The sequence below is a fragment of the Megalops cyprinoides genome, chromosome 9 (assembly GCF_013368585.1).
Source record: "Megalops cyprinoides isolate fMegCyp1 chromosome 9, fMegCyp1.pri, whole genome shotgun sequence".
Lineage (NCBI taxonomy): Eukaryota > Metazoa > Chordata > Actinopteri > Elopiformes > Megalopidae > Megalops > Megalops cyprinoides.
The window spans coordinates 39,030,726-39,049,715 of NC_050591.1; the positions used below are offsets into that span (position 1 = coordinate 39,030,726).

The 18,990-nt window shown below is 48.7% G+C and overlaps 1 protein-coding gene across 1 annotated transcript; it reads right to left on the minus strand.

Annotated features, from left to right (window-relative positions):
- Nucleotides 1-827: 827 nt before the first annotated feature.
- On the minus strand, nt 828-18,383 carry ube4a (ubiquitination factor E4A (UFD2 homolog, yeast)). The gene is made up of 20 exons (XM_036536116.1): nt 18,260-18,383; nt 16,595-16,764; nt 15,469-15,645; nt 13,635-13,747; nt 11,670-11,822; nt 9,777-9,936; nt 9,362-9,564; nt 9,048-9,239; nt 8,473-8,806; nt 7,504-7,630; nt 6,556-6,863; nt 5,657-5,789; nt 4,585-4,775; nt 4,318-4,418; nt 4,066-4,179; nt 2,937-3,111; nt 2,352-2,532; nt 1,867-2,014; nt 1,131-1,288; nt 828-1,004 (listed from the first exon to the last, which is right to left on the minus strand). Exons 2-20 carry the CDS (start codon nt 16,719-16,721, stop codon nt 869-871), a joined length of 3,231 nt encoding a protein of 1,076 aa, XP_036392009.1. The 5' UTR covers nt 16,722-16,764; nt 18,260-18,383; the 3' UTR covers nt 828-868.
- Nucleotides 18,384-18,990: the final 607 nt, after the last annotated feature.

Here is an 18,990-nt window from a genome sequence, read left to right on the forward strand (position 1 = left end):
GTGTGTGTGTGTGTGTGTGTGTATATGTATGTGTATGAGTGAGTGCATGTGTGTGTGTGTGTGTGTGTGTGTGTGTATATATGAGTGCGTGCTTGTGTGTGTATGTGTGTGTGTATGTGTGTGTGTATGAGTGTGTGTGTGTGTGTGTGTGTGTATGTATATGTGTGTGTATATATATATATATGTGTGTGTGTATATGTGTATGTGTATATATGTGTGTGTGTATATATGTGTGTGTATACATGTATGTGTGTATGAGTGTGTGTTCCTTATAAAAGGCATCCAGGCGCTGGGTACAGAGTAGACAGCATAAAGTCCAGTCGCTGCAGCAGCTCCTGTCCTGCTGATCACCCTGCTGCTGCAGCTCCTCCGCTCAGCTGAGAGATGGCAGTACCTGGCATCAGCGCCCGCTCCAAGGAGCCCGGGGGGGGCAGCGTGGGGGATGGCGGGGTGAGGCGGTGTGGGGCAGTGTGGGGGATAGGGGGGGGGGGTGACGGGGTGTGGGGCAGTGTGGGGGGTGAGGGGGTGTGGGGCAGTGTGGGGGATGGGGGGGTGAGGCGGTGTGGGGCAGTGTGGGGGGTGGGGGGGTGAGGGGGTGTGGGGCAGTGTGGGGGATGGGGGGGGTGAGGGGGTGTGGGGCAGTGTAGGGGATGGGGGGGTGTGGCGGTGTGGGGGATGGGGAGGTGAGGGGGTGTGGGGCAGTGTGGGGGGTGGATGGGCACGGGGGTGTGGGGCAGTGTGGGGGGTGGGGGGGTGAGGGGGTGTGGGGCAGTGTGGGGGGTGGATGGGCACGGGGGTGTGGGGCAGTGTGGGGGGTGGGGGGGTGAGGGGGTGTGGGGCAGTGTGGGGGGTGGATGGGCGCGGGGTTTCACCCGCTGGGACCCATCTGCAGCCTCTCCTGCTTGCGTTCTGCCAGCCAGAGCAGGATCTCCTGCTTCAGCTCCTCGTTCGGCCGGATCTGGTCCATGGTGAGGGGGCTGCGGTTGAACGGATCCGTCTGATCGCTGAGGATGAGAGCAGAGCATTCTGGGATATGGACTCCCATAGGCTCACACAATTCAAACATACACATGTACATACCGCAGTGCGTGCAGCGTCGGCACACAGCGCCAGTGTCTGGGAGGCAGTACCTGAGCAGGTGTCGCGCGATGGTGGAGCGATCCACAGTGACGTGGGAGGAAGGCAGCAGCACAGGGTCCAGCATCAGGGTGGACATTATCGGGTCCAGGAAGTGGTCCGGGGCGTCCGAATACGTCTCCTCCTCCTGCTGCTGCTGGTCCGCCAGCGACTGAGCCATCAGGGGCAATAACGCACATCAGGGGGAGATAACGCACATCAGGGGGAGATAACACACATCAGGGGGAGATAACACACATCAGGGGGAGATAACGCACATCACGGGCAATAACGCACATCAGGGGGAGATAACACACATCAGGGGGAGATAACACACATCAGGGGGAGATAACGCACATCACGGGCAATAACGCACATCAGGGGGAGATAACGCACATCAGGGGCAATAACGCACATCAGGGGGAGATAACGCACATCAGGGGCAATAACGCACATCAGGGGGAGATAACGCACATCAGGGGCAATAACGCACATCAGGGGGAGATAACGCACATCAGGGGCAATAACGCACATCAGGGGGAGATAACGCACATCAGGGGCAATAACGCACATCAGGGGGAGATAACGCACATCAGGGGCAATAACGCACATCAGGGGCAATAACGCACATCAGGGGCAATAACGCACATCAGGGGGAGATAACGCACATCGGGGGCGATAACGCACATCAGGGGGAGATAACACACATCAGGGGGAGATAACACACATCAGGGGCAATAAGGCCCTCACCTTGATCTTGTCTGCCAGCAGGCTGAAGGACACGATCATGTCGCCCGGGGTGTTGATCTTCTTCAGTACTCTCACAGTCTGGGAGAAGAGTGTGGGCGAGTAGGAGCGCCCGTCTTTGGGAACCGTCGCGCAGAAGTTTTCCTCATCGCTACAGATAACAGAAACACGGTAAGCCCAGGCAGATTAGTGCATTTTCATGAATTAATGAATGAAGTTGAAATTAAATCCGCAGGGAGTACTAAGAAGGGCAATTTGACATAAGTATGATTTTTACTGGTGATTGTAGATTAAGCTGCAATTTTCAGAGAAGCAAATCAGATGCACATGCTTGCACATGGCCACAGTGAGGACAGCCCAGTGTTTTGGCACTGTATTATAAACGTGTCACTTCCTGGGCCTCTGAATCTACCCTTTATGTGCTGGAAGAGATGAACTGCAGGGGCAGGATGCAGGTGAACTGGGAAGAGCGTCCGCTTGAGTCTTACCCCAGGTTGAGGTAGATGGTGCAGATATCTGACACCAGCTGCTGGGGCTTGAAGTCAAACTCGCTGAAGTCCTTCACTTTCAGGGCGCCCATCTTGGGCCCCACCAGGTGCTGCAGGAAGTAGTTGAGCATGGAGATGATTCTCTCCGCCAAGAAAGGATGGACGAACAGGCTCTTGATCTCTGAGACATCAGAAATGACACAGCACATCAGGAAAATAGCATGGAATGCTGGGAAAAAGACACCGTCTCACTGAGTCTTGGGAAAATGACACAAAGTATCAGGAAAACAAGTTACGAATATTACTTATGTCTGCTCACGAAAATGAAAGGAAAACCTTAGAAACATCTTCCTTTTCACAACAATGTGGTATCGGACACACTCTATATCAGAGACAGCACAATGCACATGTAAATATCACTGAGGCAGCAACCCACATGCATACAAATATCACCCTATACGACGGAGACAGCAACACACACACATAACACAGTGTTCTACAGATACAAAACACGGCCATTATACACTATGGCTAAGATGGCCTGGTACAGAGAGAGGCACTGTCTGCCTCCCGGCCCCCTCTCACCTGACGTGAGGAAGGCCAGGGTGCCGATGGTCTCGTTAGACATGATGTTGTGGAAGCGCCCCAGCTGGCCGAACATCTGCAGGCTGGACTCCTTCTCTCGGCGAGCGTCAGGGGCAAGCCCCTCCCACTCCCCGCGGTCCCGCTCCAACTGCAGTAGCTTGATCTTACTCAGGTACTACAGGACAGAACGAGGAAGTACACCTGAGTAGTACTGCAGAGCAGGTACATCAGAATCAGCAGAGCAGGTACATCGGAATGCACAGAGCAGGTACATTAGAATGCACAGAGCAGGTACATTAGAATGCACAGAGCAGGGCCGTAAGAATGCACAGAGCAGGTACATCGGAATGCACAGAGCAGGTACATTAGAATGCACAGAGCAGGGCCGTAAGAATGCACAGAGCAGGTACATCAGAATGCACAGAGCAGGGCTGTAAGAATGCACAGAGCAGGTACATCAGAATGCACAGAGCAGGTACATCAGAATGCACAGAGCAGGTACATCAGAATGCACAGAGCAGGGCCGTAAGAATGCACAGAGCAGGGCCGTAAGAATGCACAGAGCAGGGCCGTAAGAATGCACAGAGCAAGGCCGTAAGAATGCACAGAGCAGGGCCGTAAGAATGCACAGAGCAGGGCCATAAGAATGCACAGACACATTCTGTAACCTCAAACATGAGACAGCAGAAGCAAGACTCAAAACAACGGCTGTTGTACTGTTCATCTCTTTCTTCGCTATGAAGTGATGAAAACAGAAGTGATAGAAATGAAGTCTTTTGTCTGCTTCTTTTGTGTCTCTGGCCCCGCCTGTGCGGTGTCTCTGGCCCCGCCTGTGCGGTGTCTCTGGCCCCGCCTGTGCGGTGTCTCTGGCCCCGCCTGTGCGGTGTCTCTGGCCCCGCCTATATGGTGTCTCTGGCCCCGCCTATATGGTGTCTCTGGCCCCGCCTATATGGTGTCTCTGGCCCCGCCTATATGGTGTCTCTGTCCCCGCCTGTGCGGTGTCTCTGTCCCCGCCTGTGCGGTGTCTCTGGCCCCGCCTGTGCGGTGTCTCTGTCCCCGCCTGTGCGGTGTCTCTGTCCCCGCCTGTGCGGCGTCTCTGGCCCCGCCTATATGGTGTCTCTGGCCTTACCTGTATGGCTTCATCCAGCAGGAATATGGCATCGTTCATGAGCAGGTTCAAGAATCTCAGGAAGAGTGGGGGGTTCATGGCCTCCAGATTCTCTGAGGCGTAGTCAGCCAGACGCTGAAATATAAATACATAAAAAATACATAAACACAGCATAAATTGTCACATCCAGCACTCAGCACTTGATGAGCAGCAGCAGATAACACACAGAGCACACAGCTGGGCTGCAGAGCAGAATCTCTGAAAGCCTCCTGCCTTGATGCTCTCTCTGTAGCTGTCCTTGCCCCACATGTATTTTAGGATGGGGTACATGGGCCGTCGGTAGTTAAACTTCTGCTCAAACTGGTGAGGATCACCTGGCAAAACAAAACATGACAAGGAACAATATGAGCTGAACAATCACAACAGAACTCTTCCATCATCAAAACCATTTCAATTCCCTGTCCATTCACGAGATGCAGTCCAGTCCTACACACAGACACACACAGAGACACACAGACACACCCACCCTATGCCTCTTACCAGTGAACTCAATGTCCACAAACACAGTGATCAGGGCCTCGGCCAGGTGCGGGGCATGGCGGTAGGAGCAGAACACCCGCTGGCGCTGGAACATGGTGGGCGGGGCTACGCCAGGTGCCACCGGCTCCAGGTGGGGCATCACAGCCTCCAGCACCTCTGCCAGCTTGGCTCTCAAATGAGGGTTCTTCATCCTGCAACCAATCAGGTCTGTCTGTCAATCTGTCTGTCTGTGACCACATTAGCCCAACACATACTATGTGTTGTATGTGCATTTGTATAGAGTTACACACGAGCACAGTGCAGTAAGCTGGAGGGACTGTTAGTGTTAGTGCCAGTCAGCCACTGATTGCTGACAATCAGACAGCCAGCCGACAGGGGGCTGAGGTGGTTTTTCACCCTTTCGAGAGCAAATCTTAGATAAGAGGAGTAACAGTCGCTATCATCTAACCATCCAATAATGTACTCAACAAAGCTCAGCATCATTTAACCTGCCAGTTATATCTCAGGTCTTGCTGCATGTGTGGTCAACACTATTTTGCACTGTATTACTGGAGGCTGTGACCGCTTTCCAGCCGACAGTTACCTGGGTAGCTAAACAAGGCGTGGATACCTTAGATCACTGTCATGTAGGAATGCTCATATTAGGTAAGCCTGGGCCTCATTCCAGAGGGAGTCAGGGATTCTGGCAAAAATGGCCAGCTATGTGCTGGAGGTTGTACCTCCCTTTGTCTTAAGAAGGGATGCAAAACACACCCGAATGTAATCTAAAGAGTGGAGGCCAGTGCAGCACAGAACAGCACAGAGGTGACTCAGCTGGATTCGAACGCGGGCCATAGGGCTCAGCGTGAGCCTCGAGGGAGCCAACACCTCATTAACAATGGATGAAGTGGAATACAGGACTACAACTACATATTAAATCTGCATGCAGTATCTACATATCCACATACATCTACATGATTATCTTGTGTATCTTTGTACCTATATATACGTACATATATGCTCATACAGTATTTACATGTCATATACACACAGTAGCTACATGTATGTGCACACAGCTTTTTCTCTCTCCTACCTCTCCACGTTCCCCATGAAAACCGTGATGAAGTTCAGCACCTGCTCCAGACTCTCAGCTGAGGACTCCAGGACCTCATCAGCAAAGCGGCGCAGGAAAACGAAGGAATCGCCCATGTTTTCTGCAAAGAACTCTGGGATATACAAGCATTACAGAAACAAATACTCAAACATAATAATCCTCACAATTTCAGCTTGGCATTCAGAAATATGTGACTGCATGAAATTTCACTCCTAGCAAGAATAAAATCAATGTACAGTGAAAAATGGAATACAGATTAATGCACTATATTGTGAAAATCCATTACTGTACTTATTGCATATTAAATATTTATTTATATACCAAATATATCAATAAAGATGTAATGTTGAGCATTAGTTGTATAACTTATATTTAAGTATATGCAATTCAAAAATTTAAATCAACGTCTCCATTGTATGTTTTATTCCATCGTACTACTTTTCCAATCACTAGCCCCATATGAAGCCCTGCTATATAAACTGCTATGACAAACTGATCCTTTTTTGTTTTAGAAACTATTTATGTGCAAGACAATACTACAGTGATAATCTGCTCTCTGCTGACAGTGGCAGGGTGGGGGCCCAGCCACATTCCAGAGCAAACTTTAGCAGTGTTAGTGTGGGGTACCTCACTTTAGCAGCGTTAGTGTGGGGTACCTCACTTTAGCAGCGTTAGTGTGGGGTGCCTCACTTTAGCAGCGTTAGTGTGGGGTACCTCACTTTAGCAGCGTTAGTGTGGGGTACCTCACTTTAGCAGAGTTTGTGTGGAGCACCTCACTTTAGCAGCGTCATTGTGGGGTACCTGTCTGTAGCAGCATTAGTGTGGAGTACCTGGCAGTAGGAGTGTTAAGGTTGAAGCAGGGCGGTAAGACGGGGTACCTGGTACGTAGCACAGCAGACTGTGCTGTAGGGGGGGCAGAGGGAAGGACAGCTGCATGTGCTCGGGACCCTGGTTGCCGAGGCTGAGCTGCACCAGCAGGGCGGCGGTAGAGGCCTGCAGATTGAGGCAGCACTGCAGCATGCCTGGCTGGGTCGCAGCTGCTTTGGTGGAGAGGTACACAGTCATGAGGCGCTCGAATTGCTCACGCAGCTGCTCCGCCGCTGCCCCCCCCGCATGCTGCGCCTCCCGCCACGTCACCTGCAGCCGGTGCAGCGACTGGTTCATCTTCACCATCTGATCATGAAGCCTGTGGGGGCAAACATACAGCGACTGACGCTCTCCCGGGACTCAGAGCTGAGACTCACCCGGGACTCAGAGCTGAGACTCTCCCGGGACTCAGAGCTGAGACTCTCCCGGGACTCAGAGCTGAGACTCTCCCGGGACTCAGAGCTGAGACTCTCCCGGGACTCAGAGCTGAGACTCTCCCGGGACTCAGAGCTGAGACTCTCCCGGGACTCAGAGCTGAGACTCACCCGGGACTCAGAGCTGAGACTCACCCGGGACTCAGAGCTGAGACTCTCCCGGCACACACAAGGAACAGACTCATTTAACTTGGCTAGTATGTTACCTATTGAAGCCCAGATGTGAAGCGTGTGCGTCACCTGTGGAAGCCCAGGTGAGTAGTGTGTGTGATAGTAAAATCCAGGCGTCTGTGTTACCTGTGGAAGCCCAGGTGAGGAGTGTGTGTGATAGTAAAATCCAGGCGTCTGTGTTACCTGTGGAAGCCCAGGTGAGGAGTGTGTGTGATAGTAAAATCCAGGCGTCTGTGTTACCTGTGGAAGCCCAGGTGAGGAGTGTGTGTGATAGTAAAATCCAGGCGTCTGTGTTACCTGTGGAAGCCCAGGTGAGTAGTGTGTGTGATAGTAAAATCCAGGCGTCTGTGTTACCTGTGGAAACCTAGGTGGAGGGCCAGCTGTGTGAGGATCAGGTTTTCAGTGAGGAGACTGTAGGACTGGGCGAACTCTACAGGCTGCTGAGGAGGTGCTGGAATCAGACACGTCTCTTTGTCCAGCCCTGAGGAGAGAGGACAACCCCTCACCTTACATTCTGCCTTCAGGGTATTAACCATTCAGTTAAAATACACACACGTGTGCCAGAGTTTCTGTTATCCAGTAATTACCGGTTTTTGCCTGGTAAAATTTATAAAAAAGCGATAAATTAAAAACTTGCCAGTCAAAATGTTCGGTAATAATGCTAATAAAAAACGTAGTTATAACGAAGGCTATTTATTTATTTAGCTATAACGATTGCTTATTGAGTTCAGCGAGCTGTACCTTTATGCTGGCTAAAATTGCCTGTGTTTTGCCTTAATCGTTACTGTTCGTTTTGCTGAATCGTTACTGTTCATTAAATAGTCAAACTGATTTGAGGTCGTTGTCATTCTTTCATCAACCTAGGTGTACATTACATTTGCGTTTGTAACACAGATTGTCATTGAAACGTGACCGGTAAGTTTCAAATTTGTCCGGTAAAATAAATTCTTTCCAGACACCAGGCAAGAAAAAAATCCTAGCGGAAACCCTGACGTTTGCACATATTATCTATATATATATATATATATATATATATATATATATATATATATATATATATATATATATATATATATATAAATCGCAATGCCCTTTCACAGACTGCTTTCATGGTGCAGCATCTCTTTGCCAACAATTAGGTGACACATGAACTTTAAAGATTAATAAACACCATCAGAAACAACAGTCATTAAAGTCATTAACAGGTTCATACTTCATTCTGCTTTAAGTAGGATCTTGAAAAAGTAGCCTAAACTATTTGCTGAAAAGTGAAACAGTGTCAGTGCATGGTCAGACGGATAAGCGGCGGATAAGCCGGCTCACCGCGGGCATGCACGTTGCGGTTGCGCCGCTCCTCCTCGCTCAGCTCTTTGAGGGCGCAGTAGGTGGGGTTAAAGGTCAGCAGCTTCGGGGAGCGCGGGCGGCAGAAGGGCTGGCACAGCTTCAGCAGAGCCGCGCCCAGGTTGAGGAAGAGCGCGTCCGACGCATATGTCTGGATGAAGATCTCCGGCATCTGATTGGCCCAGATCTTGGCGCGGCCGGCGTTGGCCTGCAGGCAACCGCCCAGCCAGGTGAGGAGCAGGTGGCGTGTGTCACCCGACTGCTGAAGAAGGTTCTTCAGGATCTGGTGCAGCTTGTCATGGTACTGACCCATGAACTGACAAGGGAACAGAACACATCAGAGGAGTCATTATAATGAGAAATTACATTAAAATATGAAATCCAAAATCCATTTACTGTACAATATACTGCTGGCATTAAGTATTTCCTACCACGTAACAGCCTACAGAACCCATTTATATCTAAAGGCTTCAGGTTCCTGCTGCTCTGCTGCCCTCTGCAGTCACAGTGAGAACACTGATGACAATGCTGTGAAAGAGTGTTCACAGCGCCCCCACCTGGTGAATATTGGACTCCTGGACCTTCATCTCCTGCGGACTGGAGCGGGATGGGTTGAGGAAGAAGCCGTGGTTCTCCACTACGCCAGGGGTCTTCAGCAGGCAGGACATGTTCAACACTGCCCCCAGCAGGGTCTTCTGGTACTGCAGCCCATTGTTGGGGTCTTTTGGCTGGATGTGCTCAACCAACACCTGAGGAATGAGTGCTCTCCTTGTTAAATAAACCACACATGCTGATAAATGGTCTCTAATATCAAAATAACTTTAGATGGACTGTGTTAGTGTGTGGTGTGCTGGTTCCTCTGAGCCCTGACCTTGGCAATGTCCTTCTGCCGGCTGAAGTAAAGCAAAATGTCCAGGTAGGAGTACAGCAGCAGCTGGCACAGATCCAGGTCCTTCACCCGGCCCACGAATATGTCCAGCACCGGCACCATCACCTCCCCAAAGGTGCGCACCTCCTGATCCGCCAGCAGGGCGGCGATCACCTCTTCCACAAACTCCAGCACTTCCTCCAGCTCTGAGAGGCACAGAAAGCAGGATTGCCACTGACAGCAGTGGGTCAAAGCGCTCGCTCCTATCAGCGTCCAAATATCACCAACAAGTCTGAATCTCTGTGAGTCATTTTGAGTTGTGGTAATAAATGCATGCAAATCCAGAAAGAATAATGTAGCACGGCACTGTGCAGTACAGGCTGTAAAGCGCTGTTTATTGTGGTTATCATGTACTCACGGGCTCCGCTCACACCCTCCAGCAGCAGGTCCAGCAGCTCCTCGTACACGTTCTGGCTGACATAGATCTCAGGGGTGAGCAGCACGGTGCGTGCGTTGGACACGGTCAGGTTCTTACAGCGCACCGCATAGGACAACAGCTTCTCCGGCACTTTGGTGACCTGCAGAGTTCAACAGAAAGCTGTGCTGCTGCTGCCAGAACGCTTTATCAGACATCATTCAGGAACGTCAACATGCCCCTCGGTCTCCCAGGGACTGAGTGTCCTCCCTCCGACTCAGGAGTTTGTGTGTCATTCTGTCTGCAGTGCCCCTGGCAGGGGACTGGGACAGCTGTCTTAGTGGTGCAAAAGCCAATATCCAGGTCAGTAAACCAACACAAGAAGGTCTTCTAATTTTACTCTCATTCTCAGAAGAGACCAATCGTTTCTTTCTAGTCTATATTTTTTTATTTTCGTATGTATTTATTTTTTGGAATCACCAATTGGGTGTGTTATGCTTCTCTCGACATGATAATTGACATGATTTAATTTAATTTTCTTCATTTAGCAGACGCTTTTATCCAAAGTGACTTACATAGGTTACAGTTCTTTACAAAGTTATCCATTTATACAGCTGGATATTTACTGAGGCAACTGTGGGTTAAGTACCTTGCCCAAGGGTACAGCAGCAGTGGATCAGCGGGGATTGAACCAGCAACCTTTTCGGACTTGTTCGATAACAAGTCCGGCTCCTTAACCACTATGCTACACTGCCGCCCCAACCGCTGCAGCCATGCAGGAGTGTGGGGTGCAGTGACTGCATGCGGGAGTGCGGGAGTGTGGGGTGCAGTGGCTGCATGTGGGAGTGTGGGAGTGTGGGGTGCAGTGGCTGCATGTGGGAGTGTGGGAGTGTGGGGTGCAGTGGCTGCATGTGGGAGTGTGGGAGTGTGGGGCGCAGTGGCTGCATGTGGGAGTGTGGGAGTGTGGGAGTGTGGGGCGCAGTGGCTGCATGTGGGAGTGTGGGAGTGTGGGGCGCAGTGGCTGCATGTGGGAGTGTGGGAGTGTGGGGTGCAGTGGCTGCATGTGGGAGTGTGGGAGTGTGGGGTGCAGTGTCTGCATGAGGGAGTGTGGGGTGCAGGGGCTGCATGCGGAAGTGTGGGGTGCAGTGGCTGCATGTGGGAGTGTGGGGTGCAGTGTCTGCATGAGGGAGTGCGGGAGTGTGGGGTGCAGTGTCTGCATGAGGGAGTGCGGGAGTGTGGGGTGCAGTGGCTGCATGTGGGAGTGTGGGAGTGTGGGGTGCAGTGTCTGCATGAGGGAGTGTGGGAGTGTGGGGTGCAGTGTCTGCATGAGAGAGTGCGGGAGTGTGGGGTGCAGTGGCTGCATGTGGGAGTGTGGGAGTGTGGGGTGCAGTGTCTGCATGAGGGAGTGTGGGAGTGTGGGGTGCAGTATCTGCATGAGGGAGTGTGGGAGTGTGGGGTGCAGTGGCTGCATGTGGGAGTGTGGGAGTGTGGGGTGCAGTGTCTGCATGAGGGAGTGTGGGAGTGTGGGGTGCAGTGTCTGCATGAGGGAGTGTGGGGCGCAGTGTCTGCATGTGGGAGTGTTGGATGCAGTGACTGCATGCGGGAGTGTGGGGCGCAGTGACTGCATGCGGGAGTGTTGGGTGCAGTGATACAGCTGTGACTGTTCTTCACACTGCAAGCCTCCCAGCTCTACAGTGAGCTCAGCACTGATCGGAGGAGACGAGCAGCTTCACTGACATCATCACAGGGTGTCTGAGAGCAGAGAGATGAGCAGCCCCTGCTGACACACCCTCTCTTAACCCTGCAGGAATGAAGCCAGTTCCTTCTGCTGCTGCTCATCGTCAGCCAATGACATGGCCGCGATCTGAAAGCGAACGCCTCCGCAGCGCCACTGACCTCCTCCTTGGCTCTCTGGTAGCAGGCATACAGATACGGCATGGCTCGCTTCTCTCCCGCGTCACGGTCGGCAGAAAGATTCGCCACGCTGCACGACGTCATGTAGATCAGCTGATTCCCAGGTTCCAGCAACAGCAACCTGTTAAACAAGGCCTGAGACACACACACAATCAGGGCACGCACACACACACACAATCAGTGCACACATATAAAACACACACACACACACACACACACACACAATCAAGGCACACATATAAAACACACACACACACACACAATCAGTGCACACATATAAACACACACACACACACACACACACAATCAGTGCACACATATAAACACACACACACACACACACAATCAGTGCACACATATAAACACACACACACACACACACAATCAAGGCACACATATAAAACACACACACACACACACACAATCAGTGCACACATATAAACACACACACACACACACACACACACACACACAATCAGTGCACATATTTAAAACACACACACACACACACACACACAATCAGTGCACATATTTAAAACACACACACACAATCAGTGCACATATTTAAAACACACACACACACACACACACACAATCAGTGCACATATTTAAAACACACACACACACACACAATCAGTGCACATATTTAAAACACACACACACACACACAATCAGTGCACATATTTAAAATACACACACACACACACACACACACACACACACACACAATCAGTGCACATATTTAAAACACACACACACACACACACACACACAATCAGTGCACACATATAAAACACACACACACACACACACACACACACACACACACACAATCAGTGCACACATATAATACACACACACACAATCAGTGCACACATATAATACACACACACACAATCAGTGCACACATATATAAAACACACACACACACACACACACACACACACACACACACACACACAATCAGTGCACACATAAAACACACACACACACACACACACAATCAGTACACACATATAAAACACACACACACACACACACACACACACACACACACACACACACACACACACAATCAGTGCACACATATAAAAGACACACACACACATCAGTACATAGAATATAACACACACACACACATCAGAACATACATATACAACACACACACACACCAGTCCACACATAACATTTTTTGGGCTCTGGAGCTTCGGTAGTAATCAACAGCGAATATTCGAAGCTTCGACCGAGGGGGGGATTCTGTTATTCTACAGTATTGTTGTTTGTATTGTTATTTGTTAATAAAAAACATTTTCCAAAAGGTTTGGTGTGTTTTATGCATGTCTGTAATCCGGAGGGGTTTGGTTGAACGAGGTCCTATCTATGCACTTTTTGTGACATAATAACAGCTTATCATGGATAAATTATAGATAAATTATAGCTCTACACAGATCTACATAAATGCATAAATGCTCATAATAATAGGCTCCAAATCCGAGACAATGCCTGACAAAGCGCTGTGAAACAGAAGTGCAGAAACAGCATAATTGCTCCAACAAATTTAAGGTTTGAGATTTATATTTATAACATTTACATTTATTTATAATTTATTTATTGTCATTTCTCAGTACTCGCATACATTGAAACAAAATTTGTCCTCTGCATTTAACCCATCCTATACACTCATCACCATCACTGCTTACGGAGTCCCAAAGGAGGAACTTGGCGATCGCCGTCTCTACCAATGGAGCCGCGATATATATCCGAGTATTCAGGTCCAGTTCTACACATCAGTACATACATATGCAACACATGCACATACATGCGCACACACACAAGATTAGATGCTCCTGGATCAGTTGTTAGATCAGTTTCTGTAAAACCTTTGTGTCTTGAAGAGTAGCTGTATTAGGGAACACCTGAGAACACCTGCCCAGCTGCCTCCCTCACCTGCTCGATGTTATCCATGTCGAGCCAGTCCTGTCCATCCAGGTCAGCTGCCATCTCCTCCAGGAACACACAGCGGGGCGGAATGCCATTACCACTTTTCAGACTGGGGTCACCTGGACAGACAGACGGATGCTCACTAACACCTCTCAGACTGAGGTATAGTCCCGCTGTCCTGGCAAAGCTGAAGGTTTCAGTTTGAGCATTTAGCAACTGTCTTCACCCTCATAACTTTGTCGTCTTGGAAGCAGCATCTCCTGGCCATGAGAACTGCTTTCAACGCACATATTCAGCACAGGGATGGAGCAGCCAGTCAGAGTTTTGCTGAATTCCCTCCTGAGTCCCGTGGGCAGTGTAACGTCAGCCTCTCACCCCCAGAGAGTTACATACAGCTTTTAAATACTTTAATGACAGACTGCAGTGACTTGATCAGCCAGGTATCTGCTGTAAGGAATAGGTGAAAGGATGCGGCTGTGAGTGTGTCAGCAGCGGCCTGCACACACCACTCACTGGCCATCACAGCTGCCAACACGGTCATTTAATAGACAGTTAATAAAAATGGCAGAAACCATGAGCACAGGTGCATGAAAATCACCATGGTAACATCTTCTTTCATACATATGGAAACCATTCCGCCATATTTGTTGTATTACAAAAATGCAACTAGCTGAGACAAGTTCTGCAAATTTGGTTATTTTTTAAGAAAAGACGTGACATTACCAGTTTGGGATTATTAACTTCAGTGGAAGTTTTGCAGCCAAAAATCATTAGGCTGCATTTTAAAAAATGTGCGTATTCAGTAAGAACAATAGCAAATAATAATCACCAGAAGAATAAAATCATAATACTTTGCTTGTTATTGTTTATTCTGTATGTGGCTTTGGCATTACTTCCACGGCACATACAGTACCAGTTGGACACACTTGATTAAGATAATGAGAAAAATGTATTCAAAGATATTTTGATCTAAAGACTTACGCTTAAATGCTTGAAGTTTTTTTCTTAGACAAATATAAATCATGGAAATGATGCTTATGTATGAATTTCTTCCCAAAAAACATTGCAATTTAAAAATATCTATATTTTTTGGCTATTTTCAGGAATTGCCAGCAGCCTCCCCTCTCTGAGCGATGAGGTCATTGTGGCTGACTGTCATAAATCTAGCGCATGGACGCCTCTTCCACAAACTCAGTCAAAAGCAGCAGAGGAAGAGATTTGCAGATAAACTCTCATGATGTTTCCACTTTAAAATGTAATACGAGGAATGTAAACCCATAGGCTCTATTACATATCAAACTGAAGCAGAACACTACTTTCATAATACTATGAAGGTAGTTCTAATGACTACTAGTAGTTATGAAAATTAGCATGGTAACTATAATACTGCTTCAGTCTTTAAAACAAACCAGAAAAATTACTTAAGTGATACTGGCTGCGGAGGAGCTATCAGCCAATTATTCATTAGTCAGTGTTGCGGTTCAGGGGTCAGTGTTGCGGTGCAGGGGTCAGTGCTGCGGAGCAGGGGTCAGTTTTGTGGTCAGTGTTGCCGTGCAGGGGTCAGTGCTGCGGTGCAGGAGTCAGTTTTGTGGTCAGTGTTACGGTGCAGGGGTCAGTGCTGCGGAGCAGGGGTCAGTGCTGCGGAGCAGGGGTCAGTGCTGCGGTGCAGGGGTCAGTTTTGTGGTCAGTGTTGCGGTGCAGGGGTCAGTGTTGCGGTGCAAGGGTCAGTGCCGCAGAGCAGGGGTCAGTTTTGTGGTCAGTGTTGCGGTGCAGTGTTGCAGTGCAGGGGTCAGTTTTGTGGTCAGTGTTGCGGTTCAGCGGTCAGTGTTGCGGTACTTACTGTTGTCTAGCGTGATGAGGAAGATTCTTTGGATCATGTGGTTTATGTTGAGCTGCTCACACAGCTCCTGGCGGGAGCGGAAAGACCGGCTGATCTCAGCCACTGAGTCATCGTTGTCATCAATGCTGTCAGACACCGAATTCTCTGAGTCTGATTGGCTGTCCCCAGAGTCATCCGCTGCAACACAAACCACACACACACTCAGAAAGAATCCACTGTAAACACAGTCAGAGAGAATCCACTGTGAATACACTCAGAGAATCCACATACACACACAAGCAAACTATGGACATGTTCAGTGAGAATCCACACACAAACACAAGTAAACTGTCCCACAGTAGAGAAACTGCTCTCACACACTCCTACAAGGAGAGAAACTGCACTCACACACTCCAACAGGAGAGAAACTGCTCTCACGCACTCCTACAGGAGAGAAACGGCTCTCACGCACTCCTACAGGAGAGAAACTGCACTCACGACAGGAGAGAAACGGCTCTCACACACTCCTACAGGAGAGAAACGGCTCTCACACACTCCTACAGGAGAGAAACGGCTCTCACACACTCCTACAGGAGAGAAGCTGCACTCACACACTCCTACAGGAGAGAAACTGCACTCTCACACTCCTACAGGAGAGAAACTGCACTCACACACTCCTACAGGAGAGAAACTGCACTCACACACTCCTACAGGAGAGAAACTGCTCTCACACTCCTACAGGAGAGAAACTGCACTCACACACTCCTACAGGAGAGAAACTGCACTCACACACTCCTACAGGAGAGAAACTGCACTCACACACTCCTACAGGAGAGAAACTGCTCTCACACTCCTACAGGAGAGAAACTGCACTCACACACTCCTACAGGAGAGAAACTGCACTCTCACACTCCTACAGGAGAGAAACGGCTCTCACACACTCCTACAGGAGAGAAGCTGCACTCACACACTCCTACAGGAGAGAAACTGCACTCTCACACTCCTACAGGAGAGAAACTGCACTCACACACTCCTACAGGAGAGAAACTGCACTCACACACTCCTACAGGAGAGAAACTGCACTCACACACTCCTACAGGAGAGAAACTGCACTCTCACACTCCTACAGGAGAGAAACTGCACTCACATGGGGGTGCTGGCTGCTGCTGCTGCTTCTGGCCAGATGCAAACTGCTTGGCATCAGCCAGGGAGCTGAAGAGGGCAGCAAAGGGGTTTCGGGAGATGTTCTGGTTGTTGTTGCCCTGGTCGGTCATCGCACCGAGGCAATTTCGCCATCCACAGACACCGTCCACGCACCTGGACACAGACAGCAGTGGAGAGACACAAACATACACAGTCTGCTTATATAGACTGCTTTAGGATATACTAAAAAGCCATTGCTTTGCTGAAGGTGTTTGTGGTGAGACAGCATGTTGCTTTCCTCTGATTACAAGATGGCAGGTGAAGGGTCAGGGCAAAGTTGTATCATGAAAAACAGGACGATGCTGAGTGGGAGAGGAGATTCTGGGCTTTTCTGCAAAGGAGAAACCAATGGCAATAATATTACATAGCGCTATAGCAACTCAGTTTAAGTACAGCTCCTCTGCTGAATGCCTGACATAAATTATAGCACAACTGTGCTAACAGGCTGTTTGACACAGACATAGCTCTTTCAAATGGTAGCGCTGCAACACTGACCGCATGTTACGCATTAAACTACCGCAACAAACACAGAGCTGCTGTGAGGAGAGTGTGTTACAAAGAATACCGCCAGCTGCCGTGTTGAAACAAAGAGACAAAAAGAAAACCAAACGAAATAAAATGAAAACCGAAGGTTACATGATTAAATATTCATATTAATGCTTTCGAAACTGGTCAAAAGGACGTATAATACTCCAGTACGGTGAGCATATCCAAGGTTACAATGGCAAGATACTAAAACTGCAGAAGATAAGTGAGCTCAATAAACGCCCTCTCTGAAGTGTAAAAGAGCTCAACGAAGACACCTGCGTCAGCTGCAGCTTCCTCAGAAAATCTACCATAATGATCGGAAGACATTATACCTACGCTGGACAACACGGAAAATTAGCTACAAACATGTGACATTTACTGCAAATAACACTGAAGAATCATGTGTCATTGGATGTACACTTTTGCAACGCACGCCTAGCAGCTTTTGGCTTGGTAGTTGGTAATCAATGTGACAACCTAACTCATGTTGAGCACCTACATCAGAACACACAGAGAAAACTGGCTGTAGTTAAACCAAAAGAAAGTATAGCTACACGGAGATACGTAGCCAGATACACGCTGCCTCCCGCACTGACCATGTACTCCATTGTAACGGGATTGCAAACTGTTCGATCATGCATTTCAAACACATGTGGCACTTACCTAAAAAGAAGAGGAACTAATTAGATACACCGTTTCTCAACTAACTCGTATTGGTAGTTAGCTAACTAATATAGAAAGCTGACAAAAGCATGCCTTAACTCGGCAGATTAGTTAGTCAAGCTCACATTTAATAGTTACAATGCAATACGACAGTTGGCTAGTTAGACAGACATCACACTCTGCACTGTCTAGCGATGACCCCAATAATCTTACATTTCCAGCATTAACCAGCAATTCTACCACCGGCTCGATCCCCGCCGGGGTCTACCTTTTTCTAACAGGGCATGACTGCTGGCTTGTGAGGGCATTTAGCTGGATAGCTACACCATCTGCTACAGAGACTGCTAACAGTAGCTAGCAAACTAAACCTCATTAGCTAGTTTGACAGCGGTGCATAGAGTAGTCGGCATTGTCTTACAGCTCTTGTAGATATAACAACGTTTGTCCAACCGGATTAAGTATGTTTAAATGTAGCTTTATATTCAGTTGGCTTTGTATGTTTATCCGATTTTGCTCTTCGGTGCTATGAAACGTCGCTGCAGTTCCTGAATCAACAAAAATGAGTAAAACGTCATCAGTTGGGGACAGGAGAATGGGACAGAACGCGCCACTGTGTCGCTGGAATTTTACGAAAGCGAGCGCAGTCCAGCTGCGGCCAACTGCGCAGCGTGCATGCGCGGCTGCTTCAAATGGGGATAATGGGAACCTATGAATGTGTATTCCTGCCTGAACTTATATACCTGGCAAGCGACCGATTAACAATAGCTGTGCATATAGAGAGCTCGTCTGTTTGGCTGCACTTTTTAGGTTGTGCCTCAGTAAAGATATTAACTGCTTACGTTTAAAGTATTATTTTGTGTGTTGACTGGTTTACTGAAATGAGTCATGGCTCTACAACATGACCTGGCTGGAACTAAGACCTTTTGGTAACCATTGTGATATCAGTAAGTACTAGTGCTGAAATTAGGTTTAATATGTACCGTGTGAGAAATACTATAATTTTAAAATCCTTTTTTCAATTTTCAAGCTCTTTATAACTTAATGAAATCTTGTTTCCACTGGTCATCAGCAGTGCAAAAATTCCACATTACCTGAGGTAGCCTATTGCTAGCTAGCTAAGCAGATAGGTAATGGACAAGTCGGTCCATA